This window comes from Pelecanus crispus, chromosome 16 (assembly GCF_030463565.1).
Source record: "Pelecanus crispus isolate bPelCri1 chromosome 16, bPelCri1.pri, whole genome shotgun sequence".
In the NCBI taxonomy this organism is placed as follows: domain Eukaryota; kingdom Metazoa; phylum Chordata; class Aves; order Pelecaniformes; family Pelecanidae; genus Pelecanus; species Pelecanus crispus.
The window spans coordinates 7,982,506-7,997,401 of record NC_134658.1 but is presented as its reverse complement, the minus strand read 5'-3'; the positions used below and the strand labels follow the sequence as shown (position 1 = coordinate 7,997,401).

The 14,896-nt window shown below is 41.6% G+C and overlaps 1 protein-coding gene across 1 annotated transcript in view; it reads left to right on the top strand.

Moving 5' to 3' along the window:
• The window catches only part of CSMD2 (CUB and Sushi multiple domains 2), a 304,278-nt gene that overhangs the window by 22,763 nt on the left and 266,619 nt on the right, over positions 1 to 14,896 (top strand). Inside the window, exon 2 of the mRNA XM_075722124.1 lies at positions 6,223 to 6,439. Within this exon, the coding sequence (XP_075578239.1) occupies positions 6,223 to 6,439 (217 nt within the window). The remainder of the gene's footprint in view (positions 1 to 6,222; positions 6,440 to 14,896) is intronic.

The window sequence follows — 14,896 nt, the reverse complement described above, 5'->3', positions numbered from 1 at the left end:
TTACTGTTTGTGATTGTCTCTAATGATTTAGAAGACTATTATGTAAGGAAGCATAATTACTTGCTGATAAATGATTCAAAAAAGAGTAAACATTAGGAAAAGGAATATTTTTCCTATTTAGATGGCAGATCAAACAGTGCTTAAAAAAAATGGAGTTCTCGCAGATGAACTGTTCAATATAGGGGGTGAGTTTTTAGTATGTTCTTTTTGGGGAGAAGGTTGTGAAAAGACCTGGATGAAGAAGCTGGCTGTGAAGGGTTCACAACCCACTCCTGACACCCCCTGTTCAGAGGCCTCTTCAGAACAGGGTTTGTGCCTTCGCGTGAAGGGGGGAGCGTTCAGTAGGGCCCTGAGGTGTTGATCCTGTTCTGTGGCACATACCCAGTTGTGCGAGAAGCTGAATGAATCTTGCATGGTTTCACGTGTCATCCCACAGAGAAAGCTGGGACACTTCTGCACCGAGTTTGGCTGTTTAACTGTGTCTCCATCCTTGAGCTCTACCCTGCTTGCCACGGTCTCCAAATGTGCTCTCAGGGGATGCTGAAAACCTACGTCAGCATTTGAGTGCTGTTTCTGAGTTGGGATCTAGTGTCTTGGTTTGAAGAACTTTATGCAATGAAGGTGAATGACTCGGGACGGTAATGTAAACAGAAAAAAATTGAGAAGTTGCTGATGCATGAGCAGGATTTGCCCCTGGTATTTTAGGCTGGGCTGGAATGTGTTTGTATGTCTGCAGGATATGGATTTCCGTTTTCTTGGAAAGGTGGGGTTTTTTATGTTCATCTGTTTCATTGAATAGGCTAGAACAACACAAAATAGGAAAACGTTTGTGCCTAAGTAATGATACCTAAAGAAAATTACAATACCAAAACCTACTGCGTTAAGGAGAAGACAGCCACGTATCACCAACAGATGATACTGCTGAGAGCAAGTCAGCATGTATGACTTGATATTTGTTCCTTTTGAGTTGTGCAGTGCCCATACATCAGCGTTTGCTAAATTAGATATCTTTTCTGCTGAGAAACAAAGTGCATCAACTTATATTTTAGGAAGCACTTCAGAAATAAATTCTGTTTCCCTCTCTCTAAAGTATTGCTTCCTTAGATATTAATATGGTGTAAATCAACAGAGTTAAAGTACTTCCTTGATTTACACCACCACAGATCTGGCCTGGTAAGTTTTAGGAATTGAAAGTAGGTGGAAGATGATGTTTTGTACCCATTCCTTTGCACTTGTAATGTCAGACAATGTCTTTGTTATTTAGCTTCTGACAACTTGGTGAAGATTTGTAGTGGCAGAATTTGAACGTACAAGTTTATCTGAGCCTGTAGAGCTGCTGAAATTCCATGTCAAGTGATGAAACCCAGTCCCAGCCAGGGCCTTGAAGGGTACAGCAGCCAGGGCAGCTTGCTCCTGTATTGTGTTGCTTATTTGAAGGAAATAAAATTCTGTTGCTGTGAATGTGCTTGAATTGTTTGAGCCTCTTCTTTCGTCGATGTAACCTGGTTTGTTTTGATCAATGTGCAGTGACTGTCATGACTGTCAGTTGTGAGACATCAAAGACATGAGAGCCAGTTAATGCTACCCACACTAGCCATTGGGTGGTGAACTGGTTCTGCTCCAGAGCTCAGCTAGCCACGCTGTATTAGACAGAGGCCACTCTAAAGCTGGGGTGACTGACACGAGAACGGTCCCATGCTCATGCGTCTAAACTTCAGGTATACAGTGTAAATAAACCTCCCACTAGCTTCTGTCGCCAGTCATAGTGCTTCTACTGTCAAAAGAAGTCTTGGGTTTCGAGTAGAAGGACATTCTTCCTGCCCTCCTCATGGCAAGAGGTTGATCGATACCCAGAATGAAGCTTGAGGGGTTTGCAACTTTCCTGCTTAAGCAGTGGCCAGACTTGTATTCAGCTGGTATTTGTTTTTTTGCTTAAGTGTCCAGTCCTGTTTTGTGGCATGTGGATTAACTGTGTATTATAAAATGCCACAGGCAGCTCATATTTCTGTTAGAAATGCAGTTCTGTGAGCATATTGCAAAGTAAATATTTCATCATTTTCCTTGTGCATATAAGCCAGAAGTGAAGCTGATTAGTCTGTTTACATTGTTCAAGCGGTGTGTATTGCACAAAACAAGTATTGTAAGTGGAGTCTGGTAAAGCTGACTTTTAAGCTCTATCGTTGAGGAAATCGTTGTGCCCCTGGATAAAGATGTTTTTCTGCAAAGCCCCAGGCCATACACTAGTGTGGGTTTCCTTGGGTTGTGGTTTTTTTCCCTCCCCCTTAGATTGTGATCCCTTTGGAGAAGGGCTCTGCCCACTGAACAGTGCCAAGCATGATAATGCCTTTGTCCTTGTCCAGAGACTTCAAGAGCTATGCAATAAAATTACACTGATGGCATTAATTAAGAAGATATATTGTCACAATAAACCACTTTCCAGAATTGAAAATAGCAGGTTGCATTGGTAGAGTACAAGTCAGAATTAGCTCCATTCTCAGACTGGTCATCTCTCACAAAATAGGACATGTGCCCACAAATGCATATCCACTGATGAGTTTCATGTTGGTGTTATACCTTCAGAAAACATGAGTCCATGAATAATAATATTAGAAGCTGGAATATCTATATAAATATTTACACTGCCCCACTGAGCCTTCTGGCAAGTGGCATCTGATCCCTTAGCTTTGTGTGTTTACCTTTCTCATTCACTGTTGTAGCTTTTGCAAGAATGGCAAATTGAGAGGGCGAAAGGCAGCCGTTCTGGAAGGGTTGCAATTCCTCCGACACCAGGGTTGATGGTGTAAAGAAGGTGGTCTCTGGGTATACAGCTTGCCCCGCCGCTGTTTGCGGTCACCTGGCATAGCCCCATCAGAGCTGAGCCAGAGGGCAAGGCGAGCGGCTGACTGATCCGTGAGGGAAGCTGCTGCGTTCCCGTTACGTGAGTAAGGTGCGTGCAGGTGCCTCGTGTCAAACTTCTGGGTTGGAGAGAACGCTCCAGAAATTTTGGGAGAATGTTGTCCTCTGCCAGATATGAATTCACCTGGAACAGACACTAGCATTGTCCTTTCATACCTTTCTACTTATTCATGCTCCTGGGCCAAAGGGATAAAGAGAATTGTTTTTGCAAGTCTTCAGAGGAGAAACTGAGTGTTTCCTTGTCATGTACTTTAGAATTTAGATAAGGTTTTGTCAGTCAAGCCTGAGCTGAACTAACTCAAAGCAAATTATAGAGTATGCATAAATTCTCTTGGGCTTCCTGGATCTCTTTCCTGTGCCTGCTGACTTTTTTTCTAGCAGTGTCCAATATAAATGAAGTTCCCTACTATTACAGTTGATGAAGAATATATTTCTTTCCAGATTGTCAGCTTTTGGAAAATAATTTTTGTTTGCAATAAGCAATTTTCTTTTAGCTGTGTCCAAAGCACATCTTGGTCAGAATCATGAACACAGAAATATTTCAGTAGATTGATTTGATATGTCATAAAACTGTGTCCTATTTTTCTATTATGCATTTGTCTTTCTTCAGCTAGGTTTAAGATTATGTACATTTTTCTGGCCTTTGTTTTAATCGCTGATTATGCAAGGACAGCATAAATTTATATTGATTTATATTGCCTTTCATGTGACCTTGGAAGTGTTTGGAACAATGTCTTTCTGACCTTGAATTTATTTTCTGAACTTCATGCAACATCAGTAGCTTTTATCATTATCAGGAAATGGAGAGATGCAGCCTCTTTAATTTCCCAATTTCCTTAAATTGTTCTGATGACATTTACTTATGATTAAAATAAAAAATGTGCAGTAGAGACAGATTCAATATCCCCGCATTGCCTGTTGAGTGCCAGGCTGGTTGAAGAAAAGAGGATGTGATTGAATTTTAGAGAACCGAAGCTTATAAATTGTTGGCAGTCTCCAAGTTATTAAACCAAACCAGGCCTAATTTTACCACTCTGATAACGGTAATATTCCCAGTCCTGTGCAGCTTTCTGGCACCAAGTTAATGCATCCTTTCAGTGAACTCTACAAATAAATGGAACTGAAGTGGAGGAGGGAGGTAGATCTCACTCTTGTCTGTATTATGTATCGACAAAATGCACGGAGAGAGGCAGATGCCAGGTGCTATAGAAATGCAAAGTACTTTAGTCTGCCCTTGTTAATGAGTTATGTGCCTAGCTCAGATTTAGTCCCTGATGGATTGTGGGGCTGTCCTAACTCTCATTGATACAATAAACATGATACAAAAAGATTCCCTGGGTAGTAAATATGATGGACCATTTTAGATTCATAAAGGTGTGAATGTCATCTTGCAGAGAAGTTCCACTAAGCATTTTTGCACCAAAGTAGGTCAATCTAATTATAATGGGCTTTAATGAGCACTAATCTGTGGTTCTTTACCTGTAGCTGGTTGGCGCTCAAAAGTGCAAATGCCATTGCTGCCTTTGAAAAAAGCAATGAGAAATCAAAGAAGTAATTCCTAATCTAATTCATTTCAACTTGAAAGCCTTGGTTATCTACATAAGCAGAGGTAAACAATCCAGCATCGGTAAGAAAAGCCAGAGCAAACGCAGGCAGCAGTGATCAGCGGCTCTGATGCTGGCCATAGGGTACAGGTGAAATCCTGCTTTTGGTCTCACAACAGTTGCCTTGCAAACTGTCTGGAATTCAGCTCTGCTGTGGAGGAGTTATTCCTTAAAGCCAGGGGGAGTTGTACCAGTTTGGAGTGGATTTTTCTTTGTGCCTCTAAAGACATTTGGGTAAAGTAGCAGCGAAGAGAGAGGAAAGCACTAAGGAGAATGTCATTTAGGCCGTTCCCAAAACACTTACGTACTTGGTTCACCAGAGAGAAGAAAACCTCATATATCCAGAAATTGAACATCATGGCAGTTGATCTTTATCTTTGGGATGGAGTGTTCACAGGTACTGCTTTGAGGAGGGAAAATGGATTTGAGGGAGGTGTTAAGTTTTTGGCTGGTGGGTCCAGGATGATTGGCTTTTTCTCAGAAGATGTAGCTCTACAGCAGCTCCTTAGGAATACTGATTGGAAGACATTTGCTATGGGTTCAGCCTGCATGAGGAGCTGAAACCTTTCAGAACTGGAGGAGAGAAAAAGCAGCCGGAGAAGGCTGGGTCTAGCCACCAGTTCCTTTCCTGTGTACCCCATCAGGTCTAATGGGGGTTTGTAGTGTCACTGGGGACGGCGGCTCTGGGCCACAGTCTGTATCGCTTTGCAGCGGTACCGTTGCCTGTTTGGGGTACGCAGACCAGAGACCGAGCGGGAACATGCCTTTTCCTTACGACACTCTGCATGGAAAGGCCCTGTATAAAAACCATGGGCTCTTCTCCCTGCTAGGAGGTAGTTTCAGGCTAGGGAGCAATGTTTATCTGAAAGAATGTGGATGGGGAAAAAAAGAACCTCTGTTCTAAGTAGTTGCAAAGATTTGTGTGCGGTTTGTTTTGTGTTTTTTGTTTTGGGTTTTTTTTTTTTTTTTCCAAATAACTATTAAAAAACGGTTTGTTCGTTAAAGCCTTTGAACTGTGTGCTGCTCTTCCTGGAGTCAGGATAACTTTAATTTCTGATCTTTGGCCTTTTAGTTTTCATGCAATCTTGTCCAGACAGACTACTCATTTTGGTGACTCAGTTCCTCATTATGTATCATGTCCGCTACAGTTTCTGGTCTTTCACGGTGAGGGGTGGTTTGTCTCTGTCTGCACAGTCGAGCCCTGATCTTCTGGTTCTTATTCAAGTGTAACTAAGGGTAAAAAAAATCGGTCAGCTTTGGCATTGTCATTCTGATTTTTTTTGCGGCCTCTGAAGCCCTCATGCTTTTGAGGTACCTAGCACAGCAAGGCACTCGAAACATGTTAGATCCCTAAATGCACAGTGTATAATGAAGAGTATATTTGACTTTGTGGGCTGTGAAAGGGTGTCTGAGTAAGCATCTGTTTCCCAGTTACAGTCAGCAGCTGCTGTAATCCAGCTGTAATTAGCCCATTATGTTTACAGCTAGAGGGAGCAGTGCCCAAGAGATGGGTATCTGGGGTCCGGGTTCCTGCAGCGAGGACAAAGATGCGTCTTTAGATTTTACCTTTATCTGTTCCCTGGGACCATGAACGGAAAAGAAATTCAGTGGAAAGAATCCTGTATGATCTGTTTTGATGGTGAAGATATTAAATGTGTATCCTACACCATTTGACTTGTACTTTTGTCTTTTCTCTTGCCAGCCCAGAACTGCAGTCACATTTTGCAGGGCCCAAATGGAACAATACAGAGTCCAGGCTTTCCATATGGATATCCAAATTATGCAAACTGCACGTGGACAATCACTGCCGAGGAGCAGAACAGGATACAGCTTGTTTTCCAGTCCTTTGCATTAGAGGAAGACTTTGATGTATTATCTATCTACGATGGACTGCCTCAGCAGGGGAATCTGAGAACAAGGTACATTGTTCATAACGCTGTTTATAAACATGTTCCCATTTCTGCCACTGGGATTAAATCTAGATTGGAGGTTTATGCTGCAATAAACTGGGAGTGCTTCTTCATGAGCAGTTCTTATAGTTGTTTTGATTTCTTATCTCTGATAAGGTTTGAAATGTTTCTCTGAATGCCTGACAGTAATGATTTATCAAGAGTCATTCTAGACATCCGGAGAAGTTAATTAGAAAATGGAGCAAGAGGAAAGCAGAGCTAATGTGCAGAGGAGCTTCCCTCAATCCAAAAGAGATTCTCTGAGTGGGAGGATGGATAATGGGTTTCAGTTTATAGCTCTGCCAAATGCTTTGTGGGTGCCTTTGGGTAATTCCCTAACTTGCAGTCTATTCACCAGCTGGACAGGGGTGATACTCTCTCACATCTAACCTGCTGGATCTTTAGGGGTAAGGAGTTATCGAGTAATATAGTTTAGTATGAAGACTCTCCATGGATTCTGATCTCAGAGACTTTCAGGCACCATCCTGGTATTAATAAAAAGTTAAATGAGAGGCTGACTTTGGAAAAATAATGTATTGCTGTGGTAGCAAATGTTATCTGACATGTCAGACTTCTGCATTTGAAGGAGTCATGATCTCAGACCTCCAGATCTGAGGCACAGATGAAATCAGCTTGGTGACTTGTGACATGACTGCTGTTGTCTGATGTGGTGTCTGATTGCAGCTGAAGTCTGACAGTAATATATTCAAAAAGTAATAGAAACAGTGGCAGCATCCAGTGTTAGAATCCCTAGTAAGAGTGTTGTAGTCATGGACAGTCCTGGAAATTAATTGTACTTCAGACCACTTTAGGATAGATCTTTTGACCTTGTTGTCTTGCCTAACCCAACTGGAAAAAATCTGAGTTAAAGAAACACTGGTGAAAATCACCTCTTTATGTAGATCATTTCAGTTATGCAAATAAATCCTGTCTTCATCTTGCAACTGTGCTTGAGAATAATGTTAACTATGGGACCTCATCATTTAATCAGAAGGTAGCACAGTGCTTTGCTTTGGGTATTACATAAAGGATGCCTACATCTGGTATAAAATTCTGCTCAGGAACCTTTGTATGGTGAGTAGTCAATGCTGCTCTTGCCCTGAGAAGCCCCCGGCAAATTGCTTTGCTCGTCAGCAGTGCCAGATGTTTCCTTTTGCCCTCTAGATGTCAGTGGGAGGTTCTGCCAAAGAAGCAAAATCCATGAATGAAATTAATTCAGAATTAGGGTCATGGTGGAGTAAATTAGTAAGATGCTGTAGATGAGTAGCATCCAGGTATTGCTCTGAGCTATTTGTGAGCATGATATGATTATAGCTAGAAGTAACGGAAAGGACACCTTCCTACAGTTGACCAATACAACAAAACTCTGAGATACAGCTTGGATGCTGTCCTGACAATTTGTAGCCCTGCACTGGGGGAAGGTGAGGACACAAATAAGGTCCTCCCTCTGCATCACTGGTGAACTTCATGTGCAACTTGGGTAGATAAGTGTAAGTTGTGGAGTGAAACCAGGAGCATAAATCAATGTGAGAATGTTTTGTCTCTTATGAGGAGATGAGGTGTTCTGGAAATGTTGTGTATTTATTACAATAGAGGAAAGTGAAATGGGGTGGGGGAGGTATTAAGGAGGCTTTCTAGAAGTCTGAAAGCACTTACAGAGGACTTACAAAAGTAAATGAGATATGGACTCTTGCGTGATGGATGCTTGTGTTCTTCCCTGGATGTTTCTAGATTAGTGACTTCAAAACCTGGAGCTTGCTCCTCTGCGCTGTTTGGTGTCTCACTTCTTTGTTCAGCTGATATTTTTTTTTTGTACATCAATCTCACCTCATTAAACTCTGTAGCTGCTGCCCAACGTTGTTTTTCTTTTTTCTTTTCTCCATTTTTTTCTTTTTTCCTGTGGCTATCAATTTTGTTTTTTCTCAGACTGCTTTCCAAATGTACTCAATTCATCATCGCAGTGCAGCACTTGAAGATGGATGACCATGCGTCATTCATCAAAGCTCATGCTACCAGGAGGCAGGCCAAATTAAGCTGTAAACAAGTGTAAGAGAAGGGGGGAGAAAGAAGCATGCTTCTGTAGAGGTGGTGGTAACTGTTCTGTTCAGTGTGTTCAAGGCTGATCAACAAAATGGTTAACAGAGGAACTGTATCTCTTTGCTTCTCCCACTCTTGAGCTTATATTGCTGAGCATCACTGTGTTACAGTAGGCCATGCCTACTTGACTGGGAGAAGAGAATGATCTTGGTGTTGATGACTTCCTTGTGCTGAAGGATGGAGAATGGTTAGTTCTCTCAATACCCTGCTGTTCTGTTTAAGCCATATATTCCGAAGAGCTTCCTTGGCCTGATGTGTCAGTGTCACGTCTATATGCATTTCTGAGAAGGGGTTAATAATTGTGTTCGTAGTGTGCTGCAAACACCCTGTTGTCTTGCAATTTAATGTGGTGTGAAAGTTCCCTAATAGAATAAGAACAGACTTAATCCAATGAGACACTTGCTAATAAACTGCTTTACTGTATATTAGGGAATTTGCGTTGTGCGTTTGTGATGAGTATGTGAATAATAAATGCGCTTCAGTGTCTTAATTTAGACATCCAGGGCTGTTGTCATCTTTCAGTGCCATGACTTTGCTTTGTTTGCTAAAATCCGAGCTTGTTTGAGTCCTTGCTCCTTCAGCTTCTCTCACATAGTTTGTTTTTTCCCAACACCATACACTGGCTTTCAGCAGGGACCACTGTAACAGAATCTTCTTTGAAACCTGAGAACAGTGGTGGCTGCAGATCTGTCTCTCCCTTGGCTTGCGTAGGAGAGCTATGTGTTTTCGCACGTTCAGATGAGATTTGTAGCTTGCCTTTGCCTGTATGTGGCTTTCCCTTCTCTTGAGCAGTGTTTGTGCTCATTACACCAGACAAAGCTCTCCCAAATGCTCATCCTTCAAGTTCTAACTATTCTGAACTGCCAGTGGGATCAGAGGGACGCATATGGAGACCTGATCTGAAAACTGCAGTTACTCAAGAACAGTCTTTCTGCACATTCCCATTGTGCTTTGCTGATTCTGTCATTGTTAGGAGGATGCTCCAATCAGGTTAGCTTCCTGATTGGTTTCCCACTGTGCTGGGCTTTGAAGCTCAGCAGAGACCTGACTAAAATTTGAATATTTGGAGTTATTTATGGATCTAAGATTGCTATGGGATTTGGGAGACTCTTTGCACCTCTTTGTGTCAGACTGTTATGTGACATACCCAGACAGTAGTTAACAAGAAAGCCACATGACTTCTTCAAGCTTTTTCATCTGCTGCTGATAATTTGCAGGACACTTTTAATGTGAGAATCTTAAATTAGTTGCTAACTTCCTTATTTGAAGTTTCAGGCTCACACTCAGATTCAGGGAAAATATGTTTACAATGTATCTGGTAAGTCAGTTATTTCAGATACCTAATTCTGTTTTCCTGAAGGGAGCCACTGAATTTACACTCAAAATAGGACTGGTCAATTTAGAAAATCGGATTTTTTTTTTTTTTTCTTTCAAACATGTTTAAAACTACTTTGGAAAGCCCAAGAGATAGAATATGCAATCTTTTTTACCAGGAGAGACTGCTCACTTGTGTAAGTGCTGAACAATGCTGCGATAACTTTTATGACCTAACAACCTGTGGGCTTTCCTTCCCGCGTGACGTGGGTAGGTAATTGCATTGTCTTCTGGTCTACTTTTCCCATTCAAAGGAAACGTTTCAATGGTACTGAATTTATTTGGCTAAGAAAACGTTTGCTTGAGCCCAGTGTATTAAGAAATATAAGTCCTTATTATAGCTAGAACCTCAGTAGTGCAGGTTGCTTTTCCACAGAAGTTACGAGGAGGTGTATATTTACACAGCTGTGAGGAACTGTCCCATTCTGATGTCTATGGAGTGTGTAGGGTTAGAGAAAATGTTTGCAAATCATTACTGCAGTAGCTTCGTACTTAAAGCAAAGAAGAAATCTATACCGCCTTTAGCTCGCTGGTGCTGTGAATAACTTAGCTTCTAGCTCATGTCTCAATGTTGTGCACAGTGCCTTCTGTTCAATTTGCTGTTGCTTATTAGAGATACTCGTCCTTCTTCCCTCTCAAATGACTGAAAAGTTAAGAGGAGGATTGCCACCAATATGCTGTGTAAGCAGTTAAAAATCATATGATCTCTTTGGCCATATTTAATTGACTGAAAGATTAAATATTTTGTTTGAACTTAAAATTATGTGATACTAGTGATAAGAGTTGAATTATCTACTGGGGTGACCTATTTACAGATAGAACAGGAATACCTGTATCTTGCCTGTTTCTCCTTGATAACATTTTAATTACTCTTTGAAAAATTGGACTGGGTGACTTGTACTTAATTACCAATCAAGAGAACAAAGCTTTTGATCTTAAAAAGAATGGAAGGGAGGAGGAGAGGAGACAAAGGGAACAGCGAAGGAAAGAATTCCCCCCATGTGCCCATATGCTCTCGCTTGCAGAGGTGCAAAACTGGGTGAAAATATTCTGGGGTTCTGGCTTCACAGGTACTGGATTTGCTGGGGTTCGATGCTGGTAAAGAAATTCCTGGAGAAATAGCATTTGCCACCTGGTAATACACAGAACTTCTGTTAGGATTTTGTGTTGAGTCACCTTTGGTCCTGTGACATATTCCTTTGTAGCTACCTCATATCTCCAAGGTGACTACAGTTCTTTTTACTAAGGATAAAGATAAATAAAATGGGGGGCCAGCTAAATCCTTTTGTCATCTTTAGTGAACTTCAGAATCCTACCTCCCTTTGCTCCTTAGCAGAGTCTTTTGTCACTTCACATTAACTCCATGGGGGGGGGGGGGGGGGGGGAAACCCCACAACAAAAACCCACTTAAATTTATGTTCTCTGCTTTGCAGAATAAAATGCACCTCACCTTTTTTTTTTTTTTCTGAGAAGATACTTATTTGAGCTGCTCCAGCAGCATTAGGGCCTCTTGCCAGTGGCCCTGTCATTTTGTTCTGAGGAAGTGCTGAATATTTAAACTTCGCCTGTGAGATAATTGATGGAACTACATCTGAAAGTCCAGGGAAGCTAATGGAGTTAATGCAACTGCATCTAGGGCTGTTCAGTTTTGAGAGGCTGTATTCAATTTTTCCATATTTATTAAAAGAGTGTGCATTGGGATGAGTGATAAAAGCTGATGATTAAATTGGGGTGGGAGCTTTTTCCCTGCCACCATGCTGAATACAGCGGGCCTGGGTGGAGGCCTGACTCTGATCTTTCTGCAGCTTGTTAAGCAGATGGAGAGGCAAGATGATTGAGTAGCTTTGGCCCTGGTTTGGGGGTTAAAAGATCTGCTCTCTCAGGACGTTGCTTGTCCTGTCTGAACACAGCTTGGCTGCAGCACGGCCTGCCGTTGCACTGTGGCCTGTACCGTACCTGGTAAAATAGCGTCTTGTTGAAAATTGGAACCTTCTATTCATGGCCACTGAATAAAATACTAACTGGGGTAGTAGTTTCCTGGCTGGTGGTTGTTCTGTGTTTTGTCTCTTGGACTTCTTTTCCAGGTATGGCTCTCCCTGCTGTGTTTAGTACAGGGGGTGGTTTCTTGTTGGGCCTTAAGGTGTTGCTGTTACTCAAAGAATATTTTGTTTCCGACAATGTTTTTGTTTTCCCTCTAAACTGCTGATTAACCATGTTTAAAAGTAAAATCTACTAGCAAACCTTGACAATGACTCTTGCTTCATATTAAGGTACACTAAGTATATTAAGCATAAAAAGATTTTCTGTAATTGGACAACATTGAGTACATTTTAATTAAGACTCTGCACTGGAACACTCTGCTTTTGGTACACCTGTGAGCACTGAGTGCCATTAGTAATTGGGGTAGGTTTTAAATGGGTCAATTCAGTACGTGGAAATTCTGGAGAGGGTCATGGTGTCCTTAGTCTTCATGCCCAAGTTGATGCAACTCCTGAAAGCCTCCTGTTCTTTGATGAGCTGTGGGAGGGAGGGAAGGAAGGGGACGTGCCCATCAAGTGCCCTGCTCTAGGGCATTGCTGATGCGTTTGCTGGCCAGTGAAGCCTAACGTGCAGTACACTGAGACAGCAGACAGGAATTTTATTGGATTTTGCTGTTAACCTCTTGTTGTATAACGTATTATACTCCCCTCCTCAGCTCTGCCTCTTGCAGTTTATCTGCGTTGTCTGACAACACAGGGCTTTGCTTTTGGTAACAGGAAGTAATTGCTGAAGCCCCGGATCATATATTCTTCTCTAGATCCCTCTAGCTGATGTTTGGGTTTACTTCAGGTAGACTTTTAATACAGTAATTGCAAGCGTTTTAGACAACAGAAGCATTGTGAAGTCTGAACATGATCTGGTGTATGATCTGTGCAGACCCTGTAGTGTTCTACGTCTGCAGTGTTCCAGGTACATTGCATCTGCATGGCGAGATGTCGAATAGCCTTCACGGGGTTGCTCCTTTTCCTTACCAGGGATGGCTAATGATAAAGACAGTAGCTGCTGGTGTTCTACTAGTAATGGCTCTATACAGAGAAAGTTTATCTTTTTTTTATGCCTGTATGTATGTAGTGTTTAAAGTGATAAGTCACAGACTTTCAGTCATCTTGAGTCATTTATTTTAGACAGAGCTGCTTTTATTCTTTTAGCAGGAGTGGCAATTTACAAAACCAGTGGGTGAGCTTTTGGGTCAGAGCAAGTGAGATTAGATTTTTTTTTTTTTTTTTTAAAGCAGTGGAGGGAGAGAAATTGAACTAACCTGTAGCCCTTGCATGGTGCTTCTCATTTTTAGATTACAGTGCTCTGAGAAGGAGCAGGTCTGCTGTACTGTCTGAGAAGGGAGAAAGCGGCACAGGGAAGTTCAGTGAGTTGCCTTAGGCAGCACAGTGAGTTATTAGCTGTTAGCTATTAGTTATTGAACTCGGGTTGTCCAGTTGCTGTGTTACTGCAGAACTGTATGATGAGAAGGTGACTACAGTCTGATCCTGCTTGCGTAAGAACCTGTACAAAAAGTCTCTTGACTTTATTAGTACAGAATCAGGTCTTCAAAAATAATTTCACTTTTAGTCAATAGATATTGACATCAGTTAGCATCAAGATGGCCACTTTCTTCATTGATAATTAGTGTCAATCTCCCATGAAGAGGATGCTGTGAGCAGTGCAGCAAAGCGATGGACGTGCAGAGGTGGTGATAAAAGCAGCACTGGCAGAGCACAGAGGTGTGCTGGTGATCCCTTGCAAGAGCAGAAGTCAGATGTATGTCCTAGTCCTGTTCTGAGCCCAGCAGCTGCTCTGCTCAGTGGCACTGGGCAAATTAGTTACTTCAAGTTTTCCTATCTGTAAAATGACATAATGTTTTATTTTTGCAAGTTAAATTTGCAAAATGCTTAAAAGCCCCCAGTCGGAGGCTCTGTATACTCAGGTTGTGAAAGAGAATCGAAGTACAAAACAAATGAAGTTCACAGCCATGACTTTTAACCCATTTTCCTGAAGGAAGGAAGGAAAAATGTATGCACTTCCATGTTATCTTTTGAATGCAGTGAATCTTTAGGTCAAGAAGTTTTTGTATGTATAAGGTCTGACCTTGAGAGTTTCTCAGGCAAAGCACCTCTTTAGACAGTGGATATTTCCCTTTTATCAAAATTAATGAAAGCCTACAGGAGATGATACAATCTTACTAGATCGTTGCAGATACAATGAAATTGTGGAGTGCTATTACTTGCAGTCTCAAATAGAAAATTGACAAATCCTCAGTGCCCATTGACTCTAATTCATTATGCTCCTGTTGGGCGGCAGAGGGTGGCCCGGCTCCTTTTAGACTCTTCAGAATTGGATTTTGGTGTGCTGCTAGAGCAACTGCTCACATCTGGTCCTTTTTCTTAATAAGAATGTAATTGTCTGTTTGCAGTTTTGTAGCTGTTTGGAAAACATAATGGCTTCTGCTGTCCAAAGGTGCAGTAATTGTCCTTACATCTTTAGCGATTTTTATAATATTTAGGCTTACAGCTCATGAGAGCTGCTGTTCCTGGTTTCTGTATGTGTGGCAGAGGAGGAGTATGGAAACAGAAAGCAGCGACTAGCACCAGGCAAGCAGTAGCTCTGATGCTTCTGGATTCAAACCCAGGGCTTTTCACCTCTAGTGCATTGTGCATTACTGGGCTCCCCTGCTAAACATCAGCAGTTAACAACATTTTTATCCCATTTCTGCTCAATATTCAGCGTTCACACAAGGTGCAAGTGAATAGGGAATTAGATATGACATGAATCAATATTACAGTCTTTTTAGATAAATCTTCATCGGCAGGAACAGTGGGATTTGTTGCATTTCTTTCATCGTACCACACATCATCTAAAAATCAAATTTTTTTATTAACCTACTTTTTTTGACTGCACTGGCTGTGGAGGACAGCTTGCATT